We start from the raw sequence: 11,002 nt of genomic DNA, 5'->3' as shown, positions 1-11,002 counted from the left end.
CCCCCTGAGCATGCTCCAACACCAGATGCTACTTCATTCCTGCTTCAAGCATTAAGTTTAATTGGTTATTACTTCTTCAGGAGCATAGCTGTGTGGAGACAACTCATACTTGATATATGTAATTGGTCTCAGTTAAAGGATGTTCTATGATATACTTTAACAGTTAGTATGAACTGAGTATCCCATCCTGTCATTCAGGTCCTATGTGAACCATTTTGCCTGACCCAGTACTGTGATCCCTTGGCCCAAGGCAACACTTCAAAAGCTCGTGCATCAGTGCAGTACAGGAAGAGCTCACATAAGAGATGCAGGAAAGGGCAGAGATGACTGAAGACAGTCAATTCAGGCAGGCACAGCAACACCTCTTTCTCCTTTCTTCTACCTGTTCACCCTGTAAAAAAGCTCCACAACCTGTAATACAACCGTGTACAAAAGGTATTTTTTCTCTTCCCATTATTTTTACATCAAGTAACTGAACCAGTTATTACTAAAAAAAAAAAAAAAAAAAAAGTCTCTTCCAGACAGTTATAGAAGATTCTTCTTTTGAGTTTTATTTGTTTATAGCAACATCAGCACATATTTCCACTTAGGTATTTTACTGCAACAAGGAAATCCATTACCTCATTAAGCTTCAGCAAGGTGACCTATGTTTATACGCAATGGAAAAGATTAAAGTGTCTCCCTTTGTTGCACAACAGTTTAAAGCTTCAAACTCTAAGTAAATACCTCACTGAATTAAACAAGCAGACACTTTGCTTGATTATGAAATGCTTTCGTTGGATAAGTGAAGTGTTTTCTGAGTAGAGCAATTAATTTGTAAGCCACAGGCACTACTACAAGAGTGGTATCAGAGTAGAAGTGGTGACATTTTAGTAGTCTGTGCAAGAATTCCACTCTACTTTTTGCAAGCTGCATATCTTGAAGATACATTCTCCCAGTTGATCACATTCCAGATGGCTTTCAAATAATCAGGTCGAACATTTTTATACTGAAGATAATAAGCATGTTCCCATACATCGATTCCTAGCAAAGGAATGAGACCTGTGAAAAAAAGAGGATAAATTATGCATATCTATGAAAACATGCTTTACACATTTGAAGTTTTATGTTGCATCCCCGGGCTGTGCCCAATTACTGAGTCTTAATCTGCAGGAAGACAAAGAGCTCTGCAGCACATGGGTGCTTACTGCAACATTTTACAGAACTGTGTGTCACATGCACATACTGCATAAAATGAAACAGGTGATTCAGGTAAACACATCTATAAATACTCTAGAACTGCCTTGAAGACATAACTGAAACCAGATGAAGTAATTTTTGAAAGGTTTACATCTTTTGCGCAGTTATGTAAGCACTTTCACAAAAAATTACACTATGATGATCTCTTGGCATGCCAGTTTGCTTCCAATATTTTAATTACAAGTTAGTCCTTAAATGTCTAATTACCTCCTCGCTTTTGTGCTAAAATATCCTTCTCACTGAATTTTTAATGGGAAGTTTTCATGAGGGGAGGATAAAATTACCCCCATTATGCTCTAAGTCCCTATACTAAAATCTCTATTTTTTTCCCCCTACTGATAACACAGACTACTGACAACACATGAAATTTCTATGAATTCTCTATGAATTCTACAGAACATGTTTTAAAGATATCTGCAAAAGGATCTGGACAAGCAGTCACTGCAGGTAGGATTCTCACTAGCCATGATCTCTTCTCTCAGGGAAGGGTGTCCAGCCTGTCTTTACCACTTCCATGTCTCTCTAAGCAAGTAAAAATATCTTCAAAAATTATCACTGCCAGTACTGTAATGCTTGCCTAGCTGCAAGATTTATCCACATCCTAGGATTATTTAACTGACACTCATTACTCTTTGCCAATATTGAGGAAGCAAATCATAAGGTTCCATTTTAAATCCAGCCTACATGGTAACAACTTACTATGTGCACCTTCCCCTCTCCTGTTGTTTGGCCTACACTGACGATTTTGCGAATAGCTCCTCTGCCAGAGAAAAAAAAATCCGAAGGCAAGAGGTTTAATCTTGTTTGATACAGGCAAGTTACTCCAGTTACTCAAAAATAATCCAAAGAAGCCTAAATTAAAATTATTGTCTAAGTGGAAAACACTTCCACAGTATGGCCCATCTATTTTGCCTTGGACTAGAGACTTTTAACCCTACTGCTCTTCACAGTTTTACGTCCTGTTTTACAAATGCTGTTTTAAAAACTGCAAGTTTTCACTTCTGCTGGTACAGATATTCTGTTTTCCAGATTTATCCAGCAATTTCCTCTCAGCATTGTCCACAAACCCCTTTTCAGATCTCATACCCTTGCCTATGAAATCTACAAAGACAGAAGCAGAGGGGAAGGACAGACACCTGACCTGTTGTTCCTTGCAAAGGGTCTTGATTTGCACAAGCTGCTATTTGTAGGCGTCCCTGCTCTTTGTTATAGCCAAGCCACCCCCAGCCTGATCCTTGAACACCAACTGATAGGGCTGTCAGCTTCTCCTTGAAGTTTGCAAAGGAACCAAAGTCACGCTTGATGGCTTCCATCAATTCTCCTTTGAAAAAAAGCACAGAAAGATGAGAGGCATATAAACTTCATTCAAACCCCCTCAAGTTTATGTAACAGCTTTTTTGAGATCTGTATTAGAGGGCCTTCACCTTTAATTGCATGTCACTTGTAGGTAATCAGCACTCTGTCCTCCCCAAAGGGGTTTCTTCCTTTAGGCTTTATCTGCTAACCTATCCCTATTTGAACCAGAGCACAACTCCAGTCAACTAGGCTGGGTGGGTCTGCAGGACATTTCTTCCCTTTCTGTGAACCCGAGTACCTATGGCAACTTAATTAGCATAGCTTTATACAAGTATTTTCTCTTATAAAGATGGAAAGGACAATATAGAGCAATAGCCAAGTATTTTGCAGTGTTTACATAATCAGCTTTAGAAATTAAAATTACTTTGCACAAGGCTAGCTGTTTATACTCTTGGCTTCCATCCAAAAAAACACCCAAACTCCTCAGAAATGTGTAACTGTCACACAGAAAGGTGAATTAACTCTGAAAAATAAAGATTGTTTAGACTCTTTCGAAGAAAAAAGAGATCATCATTTCTACTTGTTAATTAAAACTGATGAAACAAACCACTGTAACAAGCACTAACCTTTAGGTTCCCCTCCTCCATTTGGAGAAAGGTTTGTCCAGAAGATGGTGTGATTGATATGACCCCCACCGTTGAACTTCAGTGCAGGCTGAAGTGACACCTGAGTTGTAACATCACCTAAAGATGCAGAATATAAAAATACATAGATAAATAAAACCATTATCATCACCACAGTAGGCTGTAAGTTGCCACGAGGTTTCCACTGATCTCCAAAATCCTTCTACCAGTCTATAATGTATCTATGGAAAACATATGGTTTGTGACTGTTATCCCTACCTTAGACAGTCACAGACAAACTATAATAAAGATTTCTTTACCTTTTACCTTTTCTTATGCTGTAATAAGTGATCTGCCAATACTGCAACTATCAGGCAGTCCATAGTACACACATAAGATCTACTGCCATTCTACAGCAGAATAAAGCAACTAGTACAGCCAGAGAACTCTTTAAGCACCCAGCACTTGGAAATTGTTGAGTATCACCACAAGACATGAATGCTACTCCCCCATCAGCTCGCTGATGTTTTAAATTGTTTTAAATTTCTTAAAACAATTTACAGGGTAGTTTGTGCTTGAGAGAAAGTCAAGGAGTACAAAAGCAAAATGTTCTCCCTCCTATCTTTTGTTTCATTTTGAGGTTTTTTTGGAGGGGGTACTTGCAGGAAGAGTGATCCAGATCATTTTACTCCACACAACAGAACACTGCATCTGAAATCAAGATCAGACAACTCTGTACTTCCTCCATGCTATAAAAATGCTATATTCCTTCAGGAATTCACTGATGCCTCGTGCCTCTAGTGTTGCACCACTTCAACACAAGTGTTTTGAATAGTATTTTTGCTTTTAAAAGCAGTGAAGCATTTCAAAGACTTTTAAAGTTTTTTCCATCAGTCCAATACATTCTTTCAAAACGAATCAGGGGGCAGCTGTTTCCTTCACACTCTCTCAGGAACGAGTGGTAGAAATTTTCCTATAGCAAAAAAAGAGTGACCTCAACACAGCCATGAAGGCAAGCCCCAAAGGAGTAGCACACCTGTTACTAAGGTTTTAATTCAGGATTCCATGTTCTCAGCATCTCCTTGTACCCTTCACAAACTACAGACAGGTACAGGACTGAAACAAAGCATTCAATGTAGTTTGTAAAAACACTATCTGGATATCAAGGATAAGATATCTCTTGTGCTCGGTCAAATGGCATCTTCAGGACATTTTCCTTGAATTCTGCATGCCTTAATAAACCTTCCAAGTTCATTCAGAGCACACAACACATCGCAAGCCAGAAATAAAAAAAATAACTTAGAATGTCTTTAATACGTTCATCACTCTTTATTCTACCATTCCTTAGAAGAATTCACTCCACAAGACCACTAGGAACCATAGCTGGTATTTGACCATTGCCCTTAAAACAAAAATATTTGTGCTGCTGAACACTGCACTGGGAAAAAAAAAAAAAGAAAAAAGAAAAAAGGTAACTTGCCCTTAAATTACAAAGTTACAGTGAAAGTAGATTGGAATTTAATGGTATACAGAGTCCATGGACAGTTCAGTAAATTGAGACAGACAGCTCAGAGGTGCTTAGGACACTAGTCAGCTCAGCTTCTCAGTCAAAGTCATCTGTTTCCTTGCAATGGTGCAGCACAGGTCACTTGATGGTCAGAGAGGAGCAGGGAAAACTGTGGTACTCAAAAGTTTTCACTAAGTTTCAGGTGAATATCCTTCGATTAGCAAATCTCATACATTTTGATGGACCAGTAATCAGAACCAGTTTATGCTGAAACAAAGTCCTGTGCTGCACCCTATTACAGAAGTGCATACTCATTTTCAAGTAAGTTGACAACATAAGCCAAGAGGACAGCTTTTACTTTTTTCTACGCAGACATAGATAGGTGAAGAACATGCTAAAGATAATCTGAAGAGAACACTTCTGTTGCTGAACAAGAGCCATTGACAAGGTTCTGTTGTCCAGAAAAGATATTAAGATAGTGATCAGATTTGTTATGACACTGATAAAGAGCGCAGCAAGATTTTTGACCATCTCCGTTTCAAAAAAATGACAATATTGACAGAATGAGGTGACAGTTCAGACTTTGTCCTTTCCTAAAGTCTGGTCTTAGAAATTTTTCTAATGATGGTCAAAACACTACACAAAGGATACCAATGGTGGGAGGGGGAAACAAACCAAACCAAACCAAACCACACCAAACAATACACTCTCAAGTATCTCAGTTAAGTGTTTGTCTACTTTGATGTGCATGACCATCACCAATTAATAATCCATTTGCAAAATAATCTACACAAAATCCTTAGGGAAAATTGATCTCTACCTTTAGGTACAACATTTCAACAGCAAGCCATGAGATGCTATCAAAAGCCATGATTTTTAAAAAATACATCAAAGGATCCACAGCACTGTCAGTGTTTCTGATAATCAAAAATTCTGCCTCCGCTAATGGCTGAAGCTTTGGTCATTAAACAGTACCAGTAACCTCAGCAGCAGACACACTATCTTCTTAGAGTTCAGTTCCCTCCCCAGTTGTGTCTGCACTAATTACATCTCTGGAATACACCTTTCCTGGATCCACCACTGGCAGGGCAAGACAGCAATCAATCTTGATCTCCTGATTCTTAACTGAATCGCATTACTTCATTAATTTAGACTGCATAAGTTATTTTTAGGCTTACTTCGGCACTTGAAAATCTCCATTCTCTATTCAGGCACACTGGCAATTATTTAGCAAGGGATGCGTGGTTCAACTTACACAGATATCGACAACTCTCACTTTCAACTGAGCCCAGCTAAAATTACACTGTGAAGCCACCTGGCAAATAGCCAGAGGTGAGCCTATACAGTAATCACTTCTTTGAGGTAAACTGACACCCTTTAGGAAGATCAACACAAGAAGGAGAAAAAAAAAAAACAAACCAGGAAAATATTCCATCTTCTTAAAAAGATAGACATGTAATTTCAGACACGTTCCTTGGTCCCAGCAAAAGTTGTTTTGGAAAAAAAAAAACATTTTGCGTTGCAGTGTAGCTCTGCTACAACTGCAAAGTTTTCACAGAAGTCAGTGCCTCTCAAGATTTCAGATTCCAACAAAAAAAATTCTGTGATGGCTTGCTGCTTATTTTACTGTCTCACACAGACTTGCAGCCTACATGACCCCTTAATCCAGCCCAGTGATGTAACTGATACCCAAATTCAGGTCTCTTCACTGTGTGTTACATATGTTAACTGCATATTCGTCTTACCTCCATTTGTAGGCAACTGAGATTATTTACCAAGACTAAGCAGAGCATCTGATGTGAAAACCATCAAAACGCACAAATTCCATTTTATATAACTTTGCTACTAACCTTTTATTACAAAGTACTCATTCAGTAAAATGACTGAAATTTCCTATTGTCTCAGACTTTGTTTGGTTCTAATTACTAATGTAAATATGGACTAAATCCACAAGTATCAATAAATTTTCTTCTAGTTTTACAGTACTACAGAGAGCAGAATCCATGCTTTTTAGTTTCATTAAATTTCCAATTATCAGCACCACTGAAGCTTATAATGAGAGATTTTACCTAACAATACTACAAGTACATAATCCAAAACTTTTAAGACAAACTATTTCCCTTTTTTTCCTCTCCTGTATCATCTTTGCTGATAAGCTTCCATCTCACCTGTCGATTGTGGATATACAAACCTTTTGCCAGTGCCTCTTTGTATTTCTCCTCTGCAACGTTCAGGTTGTTCACGTAGGCAGCATGATGTTTGCTGTGGTGCAGCTGCATGATCTCTGCATTAATATGAGGTTCCAGAGCAGCATAATCATATGGCAAGTCAGGAAGAGTGTGCTTTTGCCTAGGAACCAAGCATCCCAATGGTGCTACCAGCTTAGCACTGCTTCTAGAAGAGAAAAAAAAACCCAGAAGGAAACAGTCTTACTCAGTAATACTGGGGCTTTACCAGTGAAATAGACTGAAACCATCGCTGTTATAATCAGCTGATTTAAGTACTGGGGTATCCTAAGTGAAGAAGTCAAATTTCCATTTTTCAAGAGCTCAAAGCAAGCATACTCTGTAGCTTAACTGCAAAGATGAATTCATAGAAAGGCCACATATACGAGGCTTTTTGCAGTGTAAAGCTACTGCTTCTCAAACCAAGACCCCAGACCATTGCAAAGAGTCACACACCCTCCCAAACATGCAGGCCACTGAAAAGGAAGGATGGGAATGGAAAGACAGTAATAACACGCTGACATTCAAAGCTTCGCCTAATCTTTATTGATTAAAAATGGAAGTAAAGCTGCTGCTGAGGTGCCCTTCCCTCACTATTCACAAGGTCCCCGTACTGTGAAATAAAAAGGCTAAAAAACCTGTACAGTCATCGAGTTTCCAGGACTGAACCTCTACAGCATTAACATGGGCAAACATGTGCTTCCCTCTCTCCACAGTGGGTACCGGGAAAGCACACTGAACGTGATGCCGGGGCAGCCGCGATGACCGGCACAGAAAATCGCGCAGGTAGTGTTACTCTTCCCCATTTTAACACCTCGCACTTGTCAGGCGACATGACAAGGGCCACGACGACAGGAGAACCGCCGGGCCGGCAGGACGGTGAGCTCCTGAGGCCCTTCGCCGTATCGCTGGTGACCTTGACATAACCCTGGGACACAACACAAGCAAAACCCTCGGGGCCCTGAAGAGTGGCCGTGGGGGGTGAATCCAGACAGCAAAGACGACACGGTCTGCAGCACTATGTCGGGCCACCACTGCCCCTGGATGGAGGGCGACGACAGAACGTGGGAGGGCGCAAGGACGACCGTCAGCAGCCCCCTGCCCCGGGTCGGCGCTGCCAGGGACGGGCAGCCGGCAGCAGCGCGACTTCCCTCCGCGCGAAATGGCGGGGGGGCCGAGGGGCGAGAAGACCCTCCCGCCCCCTCCTCCCCCGCTTCCCTCTTCCCCCCCACGACTCGGCGGCGGAGGGGGAGGGCGAGGGCAGCGCGGCCGCCGCCTCACGCCGCGGGGCTCTGACCGACCCCGCGCTGCCCCCGCGCCGCGGCCCCGTCCTCACCTGCCCGCGGAGGCAAAGCGGCACAACATGGCGGCGCCTGGAGCCGGGCGCGACACGGACGGCGCAGCCGCGTCCCCGCCCGCCCCCGCGGCTGAGGGGGCCGAGCTCCGCCGGGCCGCAGGTGACCTGGCCCCGCAGTCACAATGTTTCTTCAGATGGAGGAAAACAGCATTTTTTAAACAACGGGCGTAGCGCGTCGCTAGTAGCAGAACCGCTGTTTAGAGTCGCTATCTTAAAACTCGGGCCCGCCGTAGCTCCAAGCGAGGCGAGGCTGCCCAGGAGCCCCTACGAAGCATAAGGAAGCGCGCCGGGTACCTGTGCCCGTTGTAGGGCCGCTGGACGCCCGGCTCCTGTCTTCCTCTCCGACAGCACCACAGCACAGCTGTGATGAGCTTTTGAAAACCTGCCTGGCTAAGACACGTTTTGTCAGTTTAGTGCCAGCACTAGCAGCACTAACAGATACCGTTTCAGCTATTTTGTCTACGACTTACTTTTGTTGGTTCATTTCTTTTACCAATTTTTGAGTGCATCTTGCTTCCCAACGTCTGCTTTCCTCGTGGTAGCAAATCAGTGGCCTTTGGTGCTCATGAAAATCCTTCATTCAGCTACATTCAGCTCCCATCAGCTAAAATAATCAGTATGGTTAGAGCAAACGAGTTCAGAGACCCATTAAAAACTGGTTCTCCAGAAAGGTCAGTGAGGAGAGCTCATCCCTCAGTTAGGAGGCACTCTGCAGACAAGACAAACATTAGGTAGAATTTAAATTGTGTGGAAGTCATCTCTCTTCCCTCAAAACCTTCAATCTTTACCTTTTGTCCTTTTAAATAAACATCTATATTCTAAGATCTTACAGCACCCACATTTACCAGACTACAAAAAACTCAAGTTACAAGATTTCAGTGGGGGTTAGGCCTGAACAATATTGTTGAAAATAAATAACCTCATCTTGCCAATTACCAGGAAATGCACCTGGAGAGACCCACACAGGGAATCTCGGCCCACTGTGAGGCACAGCGCAGTAGTGCATCCATCCCCCCACCTCTTGAGGCACTCTAGAAAACCACAGTTGGTTTCTCTGATCAGCCAGTGGTACTCTTGCAGAAATCTGAGGCGTGAAAATATCTCTCAGTAGCTAAGATAAAAGGTGAATTCACCAAAATCAACAAGTTCCCCCCAAATGCTGAAAATACATGCAGCAGGATATAGGCACTACCTAATTTATTTATTAGTGATCAATAAAATGTAATCTTTTGTTAAAATTAACCAACTACATTCAGGATTATTGAATGTCATAATATAAGCCAGACAAGAACATGAATATTACAAGCTTTAGCATTTGCATATATAGTATGCTGTAGCTAACTACTGCTTGTAGAAGGTGTTCCATGAAAGTAAATCAGTATGATGTATTTTGTTATTATCTGGTGCAATTGCTGGGTTGCTTTTGTTTGGGGGGATAGGGGGGGAAATCAAACAAATAAAGCACCCTCCATGCCTGCTTATTTAGAAGATACCCTCTAAGCAGGGGATAATAAGGGGAATGGCTTACCTTGCCTTAGTATTTTTCTTCAACAAGTTAAGCTGACTTCTAGTCTGAGGGTATACTTTGGGGTTTTTTAACTCTTTAGCTAAGTGTTCTTTTTTTTTACTATTTATTAGGCACCACACACTGCAAGATCATCTTTACATGAGGCTTTAAAACACAAGTGTCCTACAGTAACTGACAGATTTAAGTAGCAAGCTATCATCACCCAAAAGCTATGTATTTTTTTTAATGACCACACATTTTCTCACAGGGCTTTTTACCATCTATCTGATCAGATAAAACCATTATTATAATCTATTATGAGCCTTTAAAGCTTCTTACAAATATTTATATTCTACATGTACAGGATCCAGGAGGTACGTATACACATGCTACAGGTAAGAAAAGAATGATACTTAGATCAAATACAAATCACCACCAGACTTCTGTGAACTAGAAATTACTTTGGGTGCCAGATGCCAGTACCATTCTGTGTAGATACCTGTCATTTCCCTTTCATGCATTCAACTATTAACTGCTGTTGTTCGGGCAACAAGGGCTGAAGTAACATTCAAAAAGCAACCAGGTATCACCAATGGATTTACACTTCCAGTGACAACTACTATGTGGTTTTAAAACACTGACATGAATGCTGTGAAATTAAAACAGAAGTGGTACATGGACTAGCATGTCTCTAACACAGACAACAGTAGCTGGTAGCATTTTAATTACATCCACTTGTCATGGAGAATATTACAGCAGATACTAATTGTCACGTGCCACTTAAAAATGCTACCACAGAAGCCCTTCTACAACCTAGGAATTTATTGTAACTGTAAATTTAAACGATTTCAAGTATGCTCTAGAACTCTGGAGAAATACTGTTTTCAAACAAGTCTGTTTCCACATTGAATTGCAAAGCACTAAGCTACTTCTTATTATTTTAGTGGCTACATGTGATAATTTTATTAGTTAACTGACAACTACAAGATTCCCAAGTAGAAAAATGCTGAAACTGGACTTAAGTCTACCCTAAGACATACAGCTAACTTCTGTCTTACCTTTGAACAGTGCTTTAAAAGCCAGTGCTTTTTCATCTCCTTGCTTATGTGCTACCATCAGTAAACTAGTAGATAGAAAAAAACCACTAAACATCCAGGTTCTGACAAATTCATAGCTCACTGCTACCGAACAATAAAGATATGCTTAATTAAAGGTAATTCTTACATTCTCTGCATGCTAAGAAATCAG

The 11,002-nt window shown here is 41.2% G+C and overlaps 1 protein-coding gene across 1 annotated transcript; it reads right to left on the bottom strand.

The window, feature by feature from the left end:
* Nucleotides 1–528: 528 nt before the first annotated feature.
* On the bottom strand, nt 529–8,351 carry SOD2 (superoxide dismutase 2). Its single transcript, XM_032682749.1, has 5 exons — nt 8,227–8,351; nt 6,857–7,059; nt 3,162–3,278; nt 2,381–2,560; nt 529–1,041 (listed from the first exon to the last, which is right to left on the bottom strand). Exons 1-5 carry the CDS (start codon nt 8,253–8,255, stop codon nt 896–898), a joined length of 675 nt encoding a protein of 224 aa, XP_032538640.1. The 5' UTR covers nt 8,256–8,351; the 3' UTR covers nt 529–895.
* Nucleotides 8,352–11,002: the final 2,651 nt, after the last annotated feature.

Source organism: Chiroxiphia lanceolata, chromosome 3 (assembly GCF_009829145.1).
Source record: "Chiroxiphia lanceolata isolate bChiLan1 chromosome 3, bChiLan1.pri, whole genome shotgun sequence".
In the NCBI taxonomy this organism is placed as follows: Eukaryota; Metazoa; Chordata; class Aves; order Passeriformes; family Pipridae; genus Chiroxiphia; species Chiroxiphia lanceolata.
This window is presented reverse-complemented; position numbering and strand designations above follow the sequence as displayed.

Coding starts and splice junctions, on each gene's coding strand:
- SOD2 (XM_032682749.1), bottom strand. CDS start 8,255: ATGTTGTGCCGCTTTGCCTCCGCGGGCAG. Junction 2,561..3,161: donor TGGAGGAGGGGAACCTAAAG/GTTAGTGCTTGT, acceptor TTTTTTTCAAAG/GAGAATTGATGGAAGCCATC. Junction 1,042..2,380: donor CCCTTTGCAAGGAACAACAG/GTCAGGTGTCTG, acceptor TTTTTTTCACAG/GTCTCATTCCTTTGCTAGGA.